The sequence below is a fragment of the Pseudopodoces humilis genome, chromosome 1 (assembly GCF_049639895.1).
Source record: "Pseudopodoces humilis isolate 2021_Gansu_Grassland_sample_001 chromosome 1, ASM4963989v1, whole genome shotgun sequence".
NCBI classification, from domain to species: domain Eukaryota; kingdom Metazoa; phylum Chordata; class Aves; order Passeriformes; family Paridae; genus Pseudopodoces; species Pseudopodoces humilis.
Window position 1 is genome coordinate 123035721 of NC_142200.1, and position 20973 is coordinate 123056693.

The window sequence follows — 20973 nt, forward strand, 5'->3', positions numbered from 1 at the left end:
TACAATAGATTGTTTATTATACAGAAAAGTAGAGATGTTTAATAAGTAAGACTGTTCTGCCTCTGCTATAAGCAGGTCGTGTTTTCATGTTCTGTGACTGTGAGGTATTTATGTTGAGTTTTAATATTTGGCCTTGTGATAGTCTGGATTGCAGCAATAACATTCTGAAAATCTTGGGCCATCAGATGTTCAAGAGAACAAAATGGAAATTAATACTGTTACATGAAAATGAGAATTTGAGTAATTGGGAGCCTGTGAGTTTGATACTGATCAACAAAACAGAAGGGTGCGCTGCTAGAGGCAAAACTTGATCAATAAAGAGTCATACGATTAAAGCAATTAATGTCAACCAACATGGAATTTACTTATTTTGTGAAATTGACTTCAAGACTTTATTACAACACTATAATATTGGCTGATAAAGATGGTAGTGCTGACACAACATAAAGCTGGAAAAAGTTTGACTTGTTACTACATGACATCTTAATTAAAAATAGGATGACTGTAATTGTACTAGTTCTTATTAAATAGGTGAAAAATTAGATAATTGATATATTTCAAAAGATGATTCTCCCCATGTCTCACCAGTTTCTGCAGAAACTCTTACTGTCTCTAAGGTATTTAAAAGTTGTCAGAAAGTTTGCAGACAAAGATAATATTTTTTTTATTAAAATAAATATAATTGATCAGAAGCAACTTATAAATAAGGATTACTTAGCAAATATTTTAAACTAAGCGTATGCTTTTCATTGCAGCCAAATATGTAATAATAAGAACACTGATTTTAGAAACAAATGAACTATAGGTTATATTTCATGGATTGTTCCTGGGAAGCAGTGACTTTGTGGTGTAAGAATCACAGAGGATAGAAAGTTTCCACTGTGTGGACAAAATACCATTTGTCAGCATGGGCAGAGAAACAAGAATATGAAATTAGGAAAGAGATGTTCTGGTATTACAAGTGCAGCTAGAATGCTATGGAGAACTCTGAGCTCGAGATCTGTGCAACTCTTATAAATAAATTCCCTATAAATAGGGAACATCCAGGGGATCAAATTTTGCATCTTAGTGAAATTGAAAGAGGTGTAGAGAAACTCTCCCTCCTTAACTGGTAAGGGGAGGTCACAGATGGTATCTGGAAGGGTTTTTCAGTGAGCTCTGCAATTTTCATTGACACAGGAGCTTGTATGTGAAATTAAGTTATAGGAACAAAGATTTTGAAGAAGCACATATGAAGCATGTGATATGGTCTTCAATGATTTATTTCTCTAGGAAACAAAGCATTTGCTGATGTCTGTCTCAGAATTTCAGAAGAGATTTTTTTAGAGGTTCATTCTTACCTTTTTATTCTCCTGTGCTCTTTTCTTAAAGACTTCACCTACCATATTTTAGATCAGGCTGTTTAAAAATACTTCTGTGCCTCAGAGACTGTAAATGTTAGAATGTGAGACCATTTCTGACAGACTCTAGTCTTGTTTCTTGAAAGGTTTTGGGATTATAATCTGTTACACTTTACTGAAAGTTCAGTATAAAGGCCCTCTAGAATCTGGTGAATAGAAAGAAACTTTGCAGCAAAGTCAGTCACTCAACTGGTCACTCTATCCTTAAATCTAATTTCAGGACAATGGTTCTTCCCAAGAGTAAGTAGAAATGTAAATGTCTGTATGTAAACTCAGACTCCTAAGATTTATCAGGATAGATTCATTCTCTGGCTACATCTCCTTTGGGACAAACTATAGGGAAGTTAGTTTTTATTTGTAAAATAATATAATGCATTGGGGAAATCATGCAGTGTTATTCATCTGTGTTTGACTATAATACAGAGCTTAGTTTATGACATTTAAAGGAAAGTGTTTACAAGAATCCTTCTGTTAAAATCAAATAATCACTTACTTGGAGACTAAGATGTCTGATACTGTTAGTGGTGTCTTGCTGTAAGATTTACCTTGTAGCACTAAAGCTTTTGGAATCCTGTTCAGTTCATTTAAAAAAAAAAAGAAAAAAGAAAAAGAAAATATTTATTCAGACTCTAGAAAAAAAATTCAGAAAGTCCAGTAAAATTTCATTTGGCATAAAATGAATTTACAGTAAAAGCAAATATAAATATTTAAGAATCATGTCAGTTCAAGTCACTGCTGATCATTGTGAAGATATTGCTACCAAAGACTGTTAATGTCTTGGGTAGATGCTGACTTTAATTTTCTGTTATTTGCAAAGCCTATTATTGTGACTGTCAGCCACTATGAGGGTACAAAGACAGATATGAAGGGTGTTTTTGCAAGTACCAAGTAAATATTCAGCATCTTATTGTTCATCTAACTTGATCTGATTAATGTCTTCAAGAAGAATTTGATGTTAATTAATTCTCTGAAAGCTCACACAGTCTACTTGTAGTCTCACTGACTCTCACTGGTTAATTGGGCTTTCATTAGCAGTAATAGTCTTGCACTACTGAAAAATTGCACCTGTATTAGTAAAAGCAAGAACAAGGTTTCTCCCTGGCTGTCATTTTTATGATCCCAAGTTCTGTTAAAAATTAATCTATTTGCAATAAGATTAGAGTAGAATGGATGTGTAAAAAAATAGATGCATTATCATGTTTTCATGATTTTTCAAAGTATTTAAAATACTTTTAGGTTTCAAATGAGTTCTAGGCAGATCTAAGTGTATGGAAAAGGGGTTTTCTCAAGTCTCCAGTAGTTTCTGCAACCTCTGTTCTCGTAAATTGCCAGTGATATTTTACCAAAATTAAGAAATTGACAATATCACTTGTTTATGGTGTTTAAAATGTAAAGAATTGCCTTTAGGGCATTGTTTTATTGGTTTTACATTCCTTCCGCTGTGTTAAATCTAATGAGGCTTGTCTGTCCTTTAGGTGACCTACAAGCAGGATCTGTATGCAGCTGAATCAATCATTAAGGGTACGTGTTTGTCCTTGTGACTTCAGTTTGCATATTCCCCATTGTAATTAAGTATTTTGTGTGCGATTGTTCAAAATGTCTTTAAGAAAAGTTATATGATGGATAAAATGTGTTTAGGCAAGTTGTTTCAGCTTGTTTACAAGAATCTTTATATGAGACATATTTATCTTTATTTACTTCTCTCAGAATACAGAACCTTATAAAAAGCTGTGTATATTACAGACAAATAGAGATTAATTTTGAGGGACCTTGTAATGAATAAAAAATTAATTTTTTTCTTTAATTTGCAGGTCAGTTCTGAATATGTTCCGTCTTTCTATTCTATGTAGTAGAGTGAAAATTAAATATTAACTCTTGAGGGCTCTTCACTGTTTTACATATGGGCAGTTGTTGCCTAAATTGATATAGCAGTTACGTGATATTAAGGTATTTCATTAATTTATAAATATTTTCTTGAACAGTTGGTTAACCTCTTTTTTCTGGTAGCAGTGGTTTCATACCAGTTTAAGACTGGATTTAGCCTTTATCTAGGTGGACTCACTCTAAAAACAATGTAGGAAAGGAAGAATTCTCAAATACTATATAATGAGATGTTTATTGTAGAGTGATAGGCAGTGATTCAGGGGACCCTTGCCCGACTCCTTGTTGAGAACTGAGGGATAAAACCCCAGAAACAGATAAAGAGAAAGGGACTTCCCTTTGGATTAAAAACTCCTTTCCAGAGAAAAGAATGCAGTTTCTATGCAAGAAAATCAGAGCAAAGTCTGTGTGCTGTTGTGGCATGGTGAGTGACTGGCTAGTTGCTCACTCTTAATATTACAGTGGGCAAATATTTAATATTGGATGCATTGTTAGAACTACCTAACTGAATTCTTCAGGCACAAATCAAAAAGATAGATCTGGGAAGTCTGGAAATTTCTGGTTCTGACAGGTGATGGGCTCTCATTTTCATAGCTAGAAGCCTGGGATTTTTGAAAATCCTACTTTTTGTAGGATTCTTAGAAGTTCCACATTCATAGCTTTCAAACTTAGGATTTCCAAACATTTTGAAGGAAAGAAGGTGGCAGGGAGTAGTTGACATGAATTTACAAACCAGAAATGATGCTTGACTAACACAATAGCCTTCTAAAATGAAATGTGTAGTTTGGTGGATGAGAGGAGGGCAATGGATATGGTTGACTTGATTTCAGCATGGCTTTTTTCACTAACTCCCATGACATTCTCATTGACAGTCTGATGAAGCAGAGACTAGAAAAGTGGATGTGGATTGAAACTGGCTGAACTGTCAGGCTCAAAAGAGTAAAGTCCAGTTGGAGCCCAGTCATTAGTGGTCTATCCTCAGGGTCTATGACAAAAATCTTCACTAATGGTCTGAATGAGAGGACCGAGCACCCTCAGGAAGACAACAGATAATGTAGTATTAGGAGGAGTAGTTGATAGTCTGGGTGGTTGTGCTGCCATTCAGAAGGCCTTGACAGGCTGCCGAAATGGGTATACAGGAGTCTCATGGATTCAGCAAGGGGAAATGGAGCTCCTGCCCTTGGGGAGCATCAATACAGGCTGGGGACTGACCAGCTGGAAGGCAGCTCTGCAGAAAAGGCCCTGGGAGGTCTTGGTGGACAAGAAATTGAACAGGAGCTGGCAACACACCCCTAAATTGAACAGGGTCTGTCAGCATGCTCTTATGACAAAGAAGGCCAGCAGCTCCCTGGGCTACAGTAGGCAGAGCATTTACCAGCAGCAGGCTGAGGACAGTGATCCTTCCTCTATGTTCAGCACTGGTGAGCTCACATCTGGAGTGTTGGGTCCACTTCTGGGTTTCCACATCAGGGGACAGATGGTCATACTGAAGAGAATCATGCAAAGAGCCATGACAATGATTAAGTAGTGGAACATCTTTCAATTGAGGATTTGCTGTGAGAGCACGGACTGTTGTGTCTGGAGAAGAGAAGGCTCACAGGGATCTTAGCAGTGTGTATAAATGCCAGATGGGGCACAGTGAAGAAGATGGAGCCAGACTCTTCCTCAGTGGTCAAAAAATTACAAACTTGAAACAAAACTAACCTTGATCCAAATGAATTTCCATGCTTCTGTGTATACAAAGGCTTCTAATCTCCCATGTCTTTAAAGGAGATTACTTGTTATATTAGTTTTATGTATATATGTATATATATGTGTGTGTGTAATGTTACCACTTTTTTTTTTTCCTTAAAGCCAGTACAAGATTTTTCAGCTGTTGCTTATTAAAAAAAGCCTGTGTAGTTTAAAGTAAAAATGAAGACCATCATGATGGTCAATCAGGTTAATCCCTTTTCTTATCTAATATCCTCTTGCTGTGGTAGCATGCAGTATATCTGCTTCAGTAGCAGCAGTAGTCTTATTATGGTGGTCTCTATGAAATCTGTACTTTAAGATTGTTGAAGTTTAGATTTGCTTCTTGCTGCATTGCATGAGTTCAGGAAGCAGAAGCTGTATGAATAGCATAATGAATCCTTCATAGCAAATTAGGACACTGCATAACAGAGTTATCTTACATAATTAATTATCTTTAATGGGGTTTTGAATTGGCACTGTTAGTCCTCCAAGACAGCAGTTTGAAAGTTGTGCCTTATCTATTCCGTGCCCTTCAAAAAGCTGAAAATCTCAGATCTTCAGGTGGCTATAGCATGAATTATTTTGGTAGTGGACAGTTGAACCATGTAAATTAATATTAGGCAGATGATTTATGCACAGTTCATTCCACACTTAAAGCGTATTTGAGGGGAGAATATATTTTTGTCCTTTGGAGCATCATTTTGATGTACCCCTGTATGGCATCATTTTGTCTTATGGTTGTTAGTTTTACAGAATAAATCTTATTAGCTGTATTCTGCTGAGCTGTGCTGTACCTATGGGAAACCGTCAAGGACAGGTCACCTTAGATAATGTCAACCATCCTGCAAGCCAAGGCATACTCAGTTAGGCCTTTCCTACAAGCTGGGTAATTGACTGTATCACAGTGTCTGCTTTTCTGAGTTCAGAACCCACTATGTGGTGCTATATTGTAGAATCATGGAATCATAGAATGGCCTGGGTCGGAAAGGACCTTAAAGACCATCTAGTTCCAAGCCCATGGCTACCAGCCATCACCTTTCACTAGATCGGGTTGCTCAGGGCCCCATCCAACCTGGCCTTGAACACTTCCAGGGATGGGGCATCCACAACTTCTCTGAGCAACCTGTTCCAGTGCCTCACCACCCTCACAGTAAAGAATTTCTTCCTAATATCTAATCTGAATCTAATCTACTCTCAGTTTGAAGCCATTCCCACTTGTCCTATCACTACATGCTCTTGTAAGTAATGTGCTCCTGCTTACCACTTTTTGTGCCATATAGAGTGCCTGAGGGGGAAGTCCTACATGACTGTCAAGTTGAGTTGCAAGATACCAGCTCTCTAAATGCCACCTTGCATGCTGTCAAGATCCTCTGGGGTTATCCCAGAAGCTGAAAGTATGGGCTAGGAGGGTGCTGGGTGCTAAGGTCTCAGGCCTCACAGTACTCCCCACCGCTGTTTCAGTCTTCACAGCTGATTTGTTTATTATCAAGTTACGCATTTACTGTGCTGGATGCACATTTTATCTCTGGATGAATTCAGTAGTGATGAAGAACTATTGAGTGTACATGTTTAATTGTGTGACTACAATTCCAAATTTTATGTCATCTGCAGTTTATATTTATTAGTGATCAAAATTTTTGCTTTTCTTCAGGAATTCAACAGATTTCAGCTTGCTAAACTTGACTCAGGTGGAAGTAAGAAAAACATATATCCCTACATGCATTTGTTTTACCTTAGATATTCATATGCTTGCATATCATTCTTATTCAAGGCAACACAAAGAAACATTTCGCTGATGTAAATAGACTAATGAGTTATTTTTCTTTTGAGACTCTTTTCTTAAAACATTTCTTTTTAATTTCCTAACTTCCTCAATTCTCTTTTATAACTTTTATAAAAAGCAAATTTAATGCTTTTCTTTAGTTAAGCAGGTATAAACTTGTAGAGTATGCAGACAAGGTGGCACACGCCTATTTTTAATAGTCTTGAAGTAAGAAAACATTGTCTTACAATAAGGGTGACTCATCTAGAAATGTAGTTAAGCTCATGCTAATACAAAACATCCTAAAAAAATTCCATTAGGATTACTGCCCTCGAGGTAGATAACTTTGAACTCCAGTTGCAACATGTAAACTTTAAATGGTGCTTCTCAGAAGAAGTTTGTAACTTACAGTTTGACTCTCTGTCCTCCTCCTCCTTCTTGTTTTTCTTTTCTCAAGAGCCTTACTTTATAAATTACTTTTTCACAAGAGCATGCATTTTCAGATTGGATAATTTGCCTTCACATTTGGCTAAAGAAGTTGATGTAGATAAAATGATGATTTTTGCGAGTGCCAAGAAAAATACTGTAATGCCTTCAAACTGTTTATAGCTTTTGGGAGATATGTATTATGAGTTGTGTTCTGTGAAAAAACCATGCGACTTTTTATAAAAATAAAAATTGAGATAAGCCTTGTTTAGCAAAGGATGAAGATTTTATGTGAGGTAGGCTGGGCATGCTTATGAACCAATGGGTGTTCTCAGCTCTGAGCCAAAGAAATAGACTGGCAGGTGGGGAACACTCCTTGGAATAGCTACTGCCAGGTGAAAACAACCCTCTTTTCTTGTCTTCTAATACAAAATGTTCCTTTCTTTCCTGTGTACTAATATTGGTAGAGTGAGTGTCAAGTTTGATTTTTAGTTTTTGTGGCTATAGAGACATGAGGAATGGGTAAACAACAACAAAAAATTGTTAGGCATTTTTGTTTACCTATATTATTAAAATAACAATTTCAACTCATTCTGTTGAGCGTGAATGAGTGCTTGGCAGTAGTTTCTTAATTTTTCTTCTATTTACAGTAGTAGCATCTCATAACAAAGATATTTCTAAAGATGCCAGAGGAAACCATACTGAATTTCTAGACCAGTCAAACCATTGCTATGTAGAAAGCGCTAATAGAATTCTGATAAATTAATTTACTACTTGGAATTAGTTGCAAACTTCAAAAGCATTTTTGTGATTAGGATGTGCTTCCAAAATAATAGGAAATGTAATAGCAGACTAAGAATGGTGTGGTATGAGCATGTTTCCAAAAACAAGTGTATGTACACACATATATGTGCAATTAAGAGAGAAAATTCATATCTGTAGGCTAAAACTTATTTGCCATTCAGATGCATTTTTTTCTCTTATGGCATTAGTTCTCTAGGATATGATATTTATTATCTTTAGACAAACAAAGTATTACTTTAATTGCTGCTTGTTTGTGGCATGCTCTTCAAGGTAAACTTCTAAGTCTTCCATTAGAGTACACTTAATACATCATCTAACTATAGTAGTTCCATAAACATGCACATGTTTTAATTTATAATTGGGTATGATCCTAAGATAAAGACTGTGGCAGGTGTTGCTGAATAATAATGTGATCTAAAGCTTTCAGGATATCAAAGGAGGGTGTGGAAAAATTTAAAATTAAGTTTTCTGATGTAGAAAAAAATAGGTTTAATGGAATAAATTCTGAAATCTTGTATCAAATTTAGCTTTAATGAAAAAGAAACCTGATAGGGAAATTTAATGTTTAAATTTGACAGTGTAAAGTTGTAACTATTTTTTATTTCATGCAAAAAATATGTTCTGAGTGTATGTTAAAAATGTTGGAAGGGATCAAATGTGATGCATGTGAATAAGGAACACTACATTATCAAGTACAGCTGAAATGAAGCTGGTAGTAAATGGGTGATAGGTGTTGGGGAGAGGAAATTTCCAGGGAAATAGTATATTTAAATAAGAGGAAGCCAAAGCAAGGTACAGAGTTTGATATGTAATGTAATAGTGAGAAAACAACTTAAAAAAGCATTGGCCAGATGAAAAGGAAATTATGGCAGAAAGAAGTTAAGTAGAACTTAAGTAGTTAAGTAATAGTAGTTCATTGTGGGAGGACAGGAGGAAACATGAAAACCCAGCCAAGGGAAGTTCCAACTCACAGACAACCAAGAAGTGAATAGGTTGGCTGGATTGATTGCATGCCAAAGCAATAAGGGGTTGAGTGACCAGGCCTGAGCTTGTGGGTGATCCTGCTTTGGGGACTCTGAACAAGAGACCTCCTGAGGTCCCTTCCAGCCTCAATTATCCAGCGGTCCAATGGAAAACAAAATGTTTTTAGCTGAATATTAAAATTCTTTGTGACGTGGCCATGCTGTGGCTTTCCAGAATGACTATTTTGTTCACCCAAACAGAATTCTGAAAGCCAGGAATGAAATGCTGCACACAGTTTTACTGTCAGGCAGCAAAGCTCATGAAATCTGTGGAGTTATGAGCCAGCACTCCAGCTGTGCTCACTGGGTTCAGCGTGACTATGCTGAGTGACAGCTCCATCAGCTTACCAGAAATGGGACACGGGCAGTCTTGAGGAGAAAGGCTCCACTCAGTCTTCCTTCCCACAATGCAGAAAAGGTGCAGTCTAAATTAACATATGGATGTTTTTTGACCACTTGAAATAGTTTGGATTTAAATGGAAGCTGAGTTTCAACTCAACTAGAACAGTACTGTTGCTTTACTATGATGATTTTATAAATGATAGTTTCCTAGACTTCCTTTACTCATTCTCTTGATCATTTCAAAGCATGCAGCATGTTTTCAATGTGTGTATTATCATTACTTTAAGGTTCTCCTACTTTTTAAACATACTTTCCCCTTAAAAAATTATGTTTATTCTCCAGATAAAAAATACAGTTTTCCACACTTCATTGGTTTTTCTCTCTTCTTTATTAAACTCTGCCTGCAAATCTTAGTTGCTTTTTTTTTTTTGTAATTGCCTCTCCTTTCTCATTTATATTATAGGAAATTAGAGATCTAAGAGGGCTGGAGAGAGTAGTGAGATGGGTTTTTATAGCTGCAGCCTTTGAACGATCTTTTGTGAGAATATTTCTGACACTTGCTGTTGATTACAGTCTTTTTAAAAATAACTGAGCCTAAGTTATGGTGCCTTTTTGGATTCCACAGCCTTCTTCCACATGTGAATTTTCATAATAGCTCCAATCTGACCTTCTTCATTAAATTACGTGGTTCAATAGAGTCTGAGTTCTTGAAATCTGATATGCTAGTCTGGTTTATTATGTATATCTATCTTGTATCTGCACTTTGTGTACAGTATTAAATTCAAGTGGCTCTTGCTCTGATTTCAATCTACCCATTAGTTTATTTCTGCTGATAAGAAATGAATTCAATATGGTTTTCCATTTTTTCAGACTGCAGAGTTATTCTCTATTAAGTAGAAGCCAACTGTGATGCATGTTCAGTATACTTCTTTGCCCAGTGAATCTATGTGAAGATAATTTCTCCCACAATTGTGATATCCTCTGATTTCTAGTCCTGTGAGAACTGGCCATGCATTTTTTTAATTCTCACTTCCATCTGGTTGAGATGGTTTATAAGCATATGTTTATTGTTCTCTCCCTTTCTTCCTCTCTCCCCATACTTGCTAACTTAATACAAAGTCAGTTGCTACCACTATTTTTGTTGTCACATTATAAAAATTGGACATAATAAATATCCATGATTCAAAAAATCATTCTAATTATCTTTTGGAATTCTCAGTGGTTAATTCACTTTTCCTGCTCACAGAAAATTGCCTAAAAATCACAAGTCACTTTCCAATAATTTTAACTCAGCAAGATTAAAATTAATTTTCAGGTCTTTATGTCTATTTTTATAAAGAAGTCTGTGAGTTTACAATAGAAAGTGAGATGTTTCTGCACTACTGAAGTTATGCATCTGATTAACTTATTGTATGGTATGTAATTATAGAAATAATTTTCCACATGCAACAAATATGTATTGTTTATATCCAGATTTGTTTGAAGACCAGTTAGCCCATATTTTTATAATTTTTCTTGTCTTTCACTCCTAATTTATTTTGTGGAGGTGTTTGGTATATTTCTGTCTCTGGAGTTTCATTGAGTTTGCATTAAATAATTAGACTTTACATGTGTGAAGTTCCTAGTTGCTTACGGAACAGCTACCCCAAAAGCATTGGAAATCTTATGTTTTGTTCTGCATGTTAATTCAGCATCCAAAGGATAAAGTCCTGAGTTAGACTTGAGAGTTTCAAACTTGAATTTCAATTTGTTGGCTTAAAGAAAGGAAAACGTTCACTAAATCTAAAACCTGAAGTCAGTAACAAGAGAAATTACTAATTTTCTGAAATACTGCCTTTGTGGAACAGATCAGGCAATAACTTTAAACTGTTGTTCCTGGTAGCAACAAAATACTGTATTTTGCCCCACCAGTAAAGGATCTTGGAAGTTGCCCAGGCCACGATCTTTGTCATGACTTTGCAATTTCTTTGCTATTGAGGGGAATAGTTACATCTTCTGTCTCCTTAAATGGTATCATAAATAACTTTTTTTGGCAATTTTTTAGTTTGTATTGTTGGGAATAGGATTTATGTTACCTCCTGTTTTTTTTTTCTTTTTTTCCCCTTTATTTACTCAATATTACTTACATTGCATTTAGCTGTCTGTTGAAGTGAAAAGAGGGATGAAATTTTCAAAAAGTTTTCTTGATTGTCATCTAGTGGACCTGTACAAATATATTTTAATAGATTTAAATGGGCTTTGGGGACAGGCCTTATGTAATGATTTCAAATTGTACAAAATAATATAAAATATAATTTGAATTTTGAGATGTATATTATATAAATTACGTAGTTGCATTAACTGTGCATTGTACCCTTTAAATTTACAGCTGTTGAAAATGTTCTGTCAAGAAACATTTTTAACAATATGTGGATTGAAGACAATGTTTAGCAGATTAGTAATTTGGATTTATTTATTTTTGCATGAAATACTAAGTTTTTTTCTTGATCAACAGACAACCTATCACAACAAGTTTGTGTTATCACCAACGTGAAGGAAACTCTCGGACAAGTAGGTTTTCTCCTTCCTGAATCTCTGAAAAGCCAAGTAAAAGTAAGTACAACTCTATGGCTCTTAACTGACTGATTAATTTAATGTTTCTGGTTGCTACTACTCCTAAGAAATGGTCTAAATAATGTGAAAACAGAAGTTGAGACTTCCTGTGTCATTGTAGTATTTATTACAAGGGATTAACACCAGGCGTGGAAGTTACCAAGAAGGAAGCATCTTTTGCCCAGTTGTGCCGTAGAGGGGGATCTTACAGATCTACTTAAAATGTCCGTATTAGATTAGAGGAGAAATTGATTCCAGACAACAGAGAGGCAATTTTCCTTAGATTTTGTGGATTCAGTAAGCCAAATTGTTACAAATATGATTTAGAGGAAATGCTTTTGTTACTTTGAAGTCTGACTTGGAGTTTGAACCAATTAAAGAGTAGGTTGTTTTTTCTTCAGAGCTGTGAATGCAAAATTGAATTAATCAGCCTTTTTGTAGAGCGATAGGGGTACATTTCCTTCACAGTGAGTCCTCATAGGAGCCTGTGCTTTAGGATATTGATGGAATGTTCTATTGGCATTTAACTACCTTTTCCTTTTTCATTATTCTTTCTAATAGAGCTATTATATTTCCATTTTCCCAAAGATGATTAACATTTGGCAATTGCTTAAATTTAGACTGGTATTGGGGTGATTCTTAATTATATCTTACATGATGATATCACAAGTTCCTTTTACCTAGAGAGACAGGGAATAACTTTTAAAAAATTACAGATTTTCTGATTTGCATCATGTTACTTCTGCAATGGTTTTATTCATGTCTGTCGATCTTCTGCATGGTGTGTTAATTATTAGAAGGATATGTTTCTCTACCAACCTGTATTACTGTTTTATATCTGGAAATGTCATTTGACATTGCACTTAAAGTTTTTGTTCTTAAAGAATTGTATTTAGCATAGAATCATACTTTATATCTATTAAGTGTCTACATCTAAAAGTGAAAAAAATTATCAAACTTGAATAAGATCTTTCCTTGTCTGAATTGCTGTATGATGGGGCAGAAGTGTATTTCCATTTCACTGACACCAGATGCATTATTATTTCTCTTTTTTATCTCTGTGTAAACTATTCTGCTATTAGTAGGAGGACATAACTTATCCATATATGTTTAAACAGTAAAATCTCTGAGTTGATTCTAAGCTTAGAAAGAATATATGCGTGAGCCTATTTGTTCTCAAATGAAGCACAGTACTTTGTTGAGGGAGATTTGATTTTGTGCAAAATAACTATTTTAGGCAATATAGATGTACCACACTGAAAGCTGGGCCTTTTCAAAGGGGAAAATTAGAAGGTAATTGATCTAAATAAGAGGCCAACTGGGAATAATTCAGTACATATTATCTGGGACCAGTATTTTAACATTTTAGGTACTTTTGACACTCCAGTTCTTAGTAGCAGCCATATTTATTTGCAGGGTATTTGTTAACTTCTACATAATGTCCTTAAAGAAGAATTAAAAAGAAATTTTCTTAGAAGGATTTCTGAAAGAGGCTCTAGTTACATGATAATATCAATAACAGGGGGAAAAAGACCTAGAAAATGAAAAGAAAATATTTTCTAAAAAATTTTGAAGGCTACAGCTGTTGCTTGTGAAGTATTTTAACAGTACTTTAGTCAGTGTTACTTTAAATAGTATGACTAATGAATGAATGTTTTCATAAAGATATCATACTGTGAAAGACAAGACTTGAGTTTTTCCTTTAATCTGTTACTTAGCCATTTATTGTGAAGCAAAAAAACCTAAATGGGAGCTGACAGTGTTTTCTTCTGTGACTGGAAATCATGTACTCCTGTTTCTTTAGTGACAAAGTGCTGCTGTCACGTGAAATGGAATCAACTGGATGACATTCTGTGTCATTTTTGTGACTGGATAACTGTCCACGAGCAGGATATAAAAGTATTTGGTTGTTTTCAAATAGAAAAAGAACTAGCAGTTCACTAGTAGAAAATCACCAATTTTTCAATGATTGTATTGTCCATCTGCTGCATTGCTGTTAATTGTGATTTTAAATTCTGATATAATATATATATATATGATATAATTTAAATAAATTTTCAGGTTCCAAATATCCTGGTATTAGTTTCTGTTTTTATGGAAGTGGATGTTGAATAAACTTAAAAATTCAGTACAGGGCAGCTGATAACTATAAAACATTAAAAAATATCAGTTATTACAAGGACCAGAGGTAATTAAGCAAATTCATATACTTTTTATTTAAACACTGAAACATTATGTGAGAATCACTTTCTACCAAGGTGGTATTTTTAGGTAATTTTTTGCTCTCTAAAGTATTTGATAACATTGATTAATATTAATTTTAATTTTAAGGAAAGTACTATTGCATAGGATATTAAATGGGAAATAGAATAAGTATTAATTTAGTTAATTGATGATTTGTTGAGGCTTCTACTTAGGCAGTTGTGCTCACTTTTCCAATAGAAATTTTGATTTCATCTTTGCTGGGTAATATGGTGGTCAAAAAATGCTAGTGTGCTACTTAATAAAATGGTTGAAGTTAAATCAAAATTCTCATACACTAAAGGAATTTTTAAATTTTCAGCAATGCTTAAGCCTCACGTATTGTAATACCTTAAAGGAAAAAATAGAGGTGGGCCTTCTGCCTTGGATCATGTTCCAAATACCTTCTGGGGTGTCAATGTCAAAAGACACTGGCTAGTGTTCATTGAAGTACATGCAAGGTTGTAAAGGTACCAGGGATTTCTGATTTTACATCTTCAGAGGTTCAAGCTAGGTGAGCCCTGGAGTATTGCATTTTCAAAGTATTTTTAAGTAATTCATCTCTTCTGTGATTTTTTATTTTTAATCTTAAAATATTAAATGTCAGCTATTTGTGCTTATGCTATCAAATTTTGAGCCCAAAATGTTTCTAAAATCTTTAGAGCATAACTATCAACTTCTTGGTTTCAAACCACCTTCCTTTGCAAACAAGTTAGCTCCTGATTATTAAAAAAATTAACAAATACAGCTTTACATAACACTGCAAAGCCTTTTTAAATGTTCTATTGGTACTTTTGTTGGATTGTGGATTAAATGGCATTTTGGGGGAGCACAGCCGTTTGTTACTTCTGTTGCTTGCTATGATACTTAATATGTGTTTTGGGGATAAATAAAGCTCAGTTGTACTGTGAAACAGTGGGATTTTTTTAAAAAGTAAAGATTTAAAGATTTAAAAAGTAAAGATTTTTTTTCTCCTGAATTTCAAGATTTTTTTATTTGTTTCAAAGTATTATCTTCTCTTAGGGAACATGCTACTCACTCTCTGCTACTGTTTTATTTAAGGCAGTCTTGAAGTTGATAATGTAGTAGAATCTACTTTTTATTTTAACTGAGGTTAGATAGTTACTTAGCTTGTGTTAATGGTTGGAAAATAATGTCTGTGCCTAAGAAAGTATTTTGAAGTGTTCATTGAGGAAATTATTTAAAGGAGAAACTCTAGATGAGTCTTGTACTCCTGTTCTGGGCAGAATCCTGAAATACCAGGTCCTGGTCTTTCATGTATGCTTATTTTATTTTATTTTTAACTTCATGAAGACAAAATATATATATTTGTATTGTAGAAGTTTTCTCAGAATTAGAGGTCTAAAATCATTAGATTGTTTCATGGACAGTGTTTTCATCTCTTGAAACAGTTGAACATCCTAAGCCAGTGCTCATGGCTGATGCTTCCAGGGCTGCTTCTGGAATGGCTGGCCTGAGCAGTATACTTCCACATACGTTGGGCTCTATGCTTCACTGTTGAGTGCCCCAAAATTTTGAGCAATTTTCAGTTTTTGTAATGGAAATAATAGTTTCCTGGTTAAAATAATTTAAAATCATTCAGCCACAGTGGTGGAAGGTTTAGCAGATAATTAAGTCTGAATTACAACTTTTGACTTTTTTCTTTTTTTGTCTCATCAGGTTGAAGCTATTTCAATATCTTTAAGCAAAAATGATAGCTGTCTACAAAACATCATTTCAGAACAGTGCTACAATTTTGTTTGTATAAATGTAAGTAGTGAGGATGCATGCTATTTATTTTACACTTAAACTTACTAGTAATGGTAAATAATAATTAAATATTTGAGTAATAAGTTGTTCGTTATTTTTGTCCTCATGTACTGTGTCCATTTCAATGTTTAGTGTTTCTCATGTCTGCTAGACTAGACCTTTCAGATACTGGTCTGTTCATTCTCCTCTGGTTTCACACTTCTTTCTCTGTAGTGCTAACCAGCTGTGAATTCTTGAACAAGAGGGATAAAATCTGAAGTAGCTTAAAATTTCCTTTCATAACAGTTGTATTGAAGTGAATTATTTTAAGGAGCAGCCTGTCATACATGAAGTTGTCTAACTGTGCATTCAGTGCTACCATGGTCTAAATTAGTGCTTCCCATGGAACATGTGCATGCCATGTGATCTGTATTTGGGTCAATGTATGGGAACAGGTTGGTTTTAGATGAACCATATCTGAGACCAATCAAGACCCTTAATCTTGTTTGTTTATATATATGTGTATATATATATATATATATATATATATATATATAAATATATATATATATATAAAGGGTTATTAATATTATCAATATCATTCTTTTTCAAACATCTATAACTTTACCAGACAATACCATAAAAGAATATTAAACACAATCAGCTAATCAACCAAACCCCACACCCCCCAAAAAACAAAAAAAGTTATGTATCATCTTTTTTTTTAATAAATATCAGATCTTCAAATTCCATTTTTATGACATAATTGCTGTTTCCAGTAATTCTAAACATTTATTTTAATTTAGGATAAAAGATGTGCCATTCAAGAAACCCAGGAACTAGTGGATATGTTGGAAAAATCAAATATTCCTCTCTTATATCCAGTGGTCCTTATTTCGGTAGGTAATTTCTGTAAGTTACCATAGAAAGCATTTTATTTTAAATTAATATTTAATATAAATATAAGTAATATTTAATATAAATATTTTAAAGATAGACTAGATTTAAACTGCTGCTAACTTAGACTAAAATTGCAATTTAAACTGTAAATTGGTCTCTAAAGAAGCTCATTTTCACTTCAAAAAATGTACTGCATCCTGACAGGAAACAAACTGACACTAGCAAATGACAGTTTATTAGTTATATATTTCTGTGAAGGGCTCATCATGGCTGACTGATTGTACTGAACTGTTAACTGCTGCCTTGCTGTTGTGCTCTCTGCTGGAGGTGCTGCAAAGGATGTGCTGTGCTTGAATGCTCAGAAACAGAAATTAAAGTGGCTTTATTTTTTTCTGTGCCTGTGTGGTCCTGATGGCTGCACCATCATGGCTGCTGGTTTTTAATGCAGGCCAGGATACCATTGGCCTTCTTGGCCACCTGGGCACACGCCAGTTCATGCTCAGCCACTGTCAAACAGCACCCCCACATCCTTTTCCACTGGGCACCTTTCCAGCTGCTCTGCCCCAGCCTGTGGTGCTGGGTGTGGTTGTTGTGACCCAAGTTCAGGACCTGGCACTTTGCCCTCTCAAACCTTACACTCCTGGCCTCAGCTCCTGTGTCCAGCCTGTCCAGATCCTTCTGTAGAGACTAACCCATCATATCAATTAAATCCCCACCTATTATATGCTGTTCGCTTGGAGTGAGTTACTGTGATTCTATGAACATCAATATTTAGCACTTTGTTTCTAGACCATCTTTTTTTCCTTGACCCTGTTTCTGGGGAACTTCAGGGTAAAACTTTATTTTACTGAATTTTCAACGATAAATTACTTTTGCCTTTCATAATCAGATCAATTACATGTCTCCAATTCTGTTGTTCAGGACACAAGGCCACTGGGTGTGCAAAATGCTATTTTCTGGACTGAAAATGAGTCCTTTATCAAGAAGGAAAAAAAAAATTCTGTCTGTGTTGAATGTAGAGTATGAAGATAAAGTTGGAATTGTTTATCAACTAGTTAATGTTAAGGTGTCAAAAGCATGCTTATTTTGTGCCTGATTGATAGCACTTTCCAGTCTTGACTATCAATGAAATACTTTTTTTAGTGTGATCCTAGGAATGTGAAAACTTGGATTTAGTGGTTTTAGCTATAAACGTTCTGGTCTGAGTATCTCCTAAGAAGTAGGAGTACAAATAATTTTCACACAATCTCCCCATGAAACTTGGCTTTTGCCCCCAAGATGCTAGGCCTTGAAGTCATTGAAGAACCCAGAACCATTTTTAATGAAAGTTTTGAGCAGCCTGAAGCATGCACAAATTATTAGGGTGGACTCCTTTTAAAATAGCCTTATGAGAAAATAATACATTTAATCCCTTTACTGTACTCCAGATCCATCAGTTGTTTCTGACAACTACTTGAAATTTCTGAGCACTAGACAGTGGAAGAAAATATCACAGCTAGGTGTAAACAGTTGCTGATATGTAAAACACTGATAGAAATACATTTGTTAAAAGTATGTTGCCTATTTGCACTTGGGCATCTGGTGGAAGTACCACACTATCTTTTAGAAATATGAGATGGGAAGAAAAGGAGATGAGGAAGGTATGTTTTAAGTGACAAGAATTAGCTTAACAAATCATCATATTGTATTAATCACTGGGAAGTATCGAAGCCCTTTTAACTTCTGATCTCTAAAACTCATTACAGATGGTATGGGGGACAGAAACTTCCTTCAGCAGTCTTTAATTAAATTCAATGTTAGGTGTCCTCTTCACTAAAACACACAACTGGGATTTTCCTCAAATTTATTCTTTCCTATATACTTTTTTGACATATTACCTGAATTAATTATTCATGAAAAATCCTATAATACACACTTTGTTTCAGTATAAAAAGACATATTAATATTTCTCAGACAAATGTGAATCAGAATTTTAAGCAGTATGATGACATTTAAATGTGTAGGTCTTAGGTACCAGCTGTAAGGGGAACATTGTTTTTCTACCCTCAAAAGTAAAACTCTTGAAAGAATAAATAGGGAGAGCAGCTGCTTCCATTCTAAACTCATAACTAGGAACAGTCTAATGTAATTGGATTTGAGTAATTGGAAAGTTTTTGTCTATTCTTTGATTTCATGATAAAAACAATTTTTCATAATAATCTGATAATTAAGGAAAAAAAAGGGCCTTTTTTCCTTTTCCAGTAGTCATCTTAAGTTGTAAAAAGGACAGGTGTTATTATTGTGCCAGATTCTCTGTTTAACCAGTCCAGTGAGTATTGATCCAATAAAAGGATGAGCTTTCGCTGGACACAATGACTTCTGTCCATATTCCCACCTGTCAGTTGTCACAGATTCAAAGTCTATCCATAATCCTGGTGCCTGATTGGATTGTTTCATGGCATCTGTAAACTGAAGCAGCAATTGGATTACTGTGTCTAAACAAAAGGGAAGATTAATGTTACAGGAGAAATAGGCATAACAGATGTAAACTTCAGGCAATTATTTGTTTGCATCAAGCCAGTATCTCCTCTAATTATGCTGTAACCTGACAAATTGTATTCTTAAACAGACATTACTTTTATGAGCAATACATTTTCATGTTTGTTAATGGTATAAATGGATTTGATTTTTATGTTGTTGCTCTGCTTAGGGTTAGAAAGAAAGGAATGCTAGTACTTCAGCTCTGTAGTTGCAATTATTTGCATTTCAGTACTAAAGTTAGTTTGAGAAAAACCTCTGTTCAAAGCTGTTAAAGAGGTTAAAGAGGAGCTAGGTTAAGTTCTCTCAAAATAATAGGTTTTATAATTTCTTGTAAATAGCTGTAAATGAGTAGTACTTAGTCCTGTTTTGGGTAGAAAATAACAAAATAATGAGTGTGTGTGAAAATTAATCTCAGCTTGTGTAGCAGAAGACAATAGCTTTGCTTCTGGTGAGTATGCATTTAGGCAATAAACGTTTTTTTTAAAAAAAGGTGTTGCAAGGGAAAATGAGTGAGGATCTATTTTCTCTCAGTATAAACATAAAATGGAACATAAATGTAACATAAAGTAGAAGAATGGAACATAAAGTACAAAGAGAACTTGAAATAATTTTCCTAAGCACTGATCTCTGGAGTGATCTCTATACCCCTACCTCTGTGTAGTAGTCAGAGATAAGTTTTATATGATGGAATCATTCAGCCAGGAAAATGCTTTTTCTTTCTTTTAAGGATAAAGGTATTTCTGCTATTAACAGGCACTGAAACCTTATAGGTACAAATTATCATTCTTAATTTTAGTTTCTAAAGCTGATAACTTTTTAAGGGAACTTGATTAAAATGTGGAATACATAAGACTTGGGAAAGCATTGAGCTAGTTGATATCTCCCTTGAAATTCTAGTTACAGAAGCACAGAATATTCTGAGTTGGAAGTGACCCACAGTGATCATTGAGTCCCACTCTTGACCCTGCACACGATACCCAGGAGAGAATTCACAGAATCATAGAATGTGCCAGGTTGGAAGGCACCCATCAGAATCATCAAGTCCAACTCCTGGCCCTGCACAGGGCACCTCAAGAATCACACTACGTGCCTGAAAGTTTTGTCCGAACACTTCTTGAACTCAGTTCAGGTCCTTTAAGACCTGCAATGTTTGTGCAGCATCCCTGATGGAAATGAGACCTGCCTTTCCTTGCCCAAGAGCTCAGGATAGTCATAGCCCTACCTTCTTTTGAGGTAGTTTCTGCTTTTTATACTTAAAGTATTATCTTGAAATTAATCCAATTTAGGCAACTAATATGCTATACTGAAAGGATAGTAAATTTCTAATGAAACTTTAAAGAATTCAGTTCTGTCTTGAAAACCTTCAAGATGCTTATGAAAGGCACATGTATTCTATAGTCCTCTGATAGTAAAAAAAACCAAACAAACCAAAAAACCTCCTCTGAAAGTTAGTCTACAGCTTATAAAAGAATATTGTTTGTTTTCAAATTCAATTATTTTAAGATGCATGACATGTTTGTAGTAGAATTCAGTAAATAGAAGCTATCTAAGAAGAGCCTTTTTTAGTCTGTATTTTTATGTGTGCTTAACACAGAAAAAT

At 34.7% G+C, this 20973-nt stretch overlaps 1 protein-coding gene across 2 annotated transcripts in view; it reads left to right on the forward strand.

Annotated features, from left to right (window-relative positions):
• CRPPA (CDP-L-ribitol pyrophosphorylase A) overlaps window positions 1-20973 on the forward strand; it is a 108606-nt gene that overhangs the window by 42912 nt on the left and 44721 nt on the right. For both annotated transcript variants that reach the window (XM_088066112.1, XM_005518844.3), the window contains exons 5-8: window positions 2876-2921; window positions 11866-11963; window positions 15885-15974; window positions 16760-16852. In XM_088066112.1, the coding sequence (XP_087922238.1) occupies window positions 2876-2921; window positions 11866-11963; window positions 15885-15974; window positions 16760-16852 (327 nt within the window). The remainder of the gene's footprint in view (window positions 1-2875; window positions 2922-11865; window positions 11964-15884; window positions 15975-16759; window positions 16853-20973) is intronic.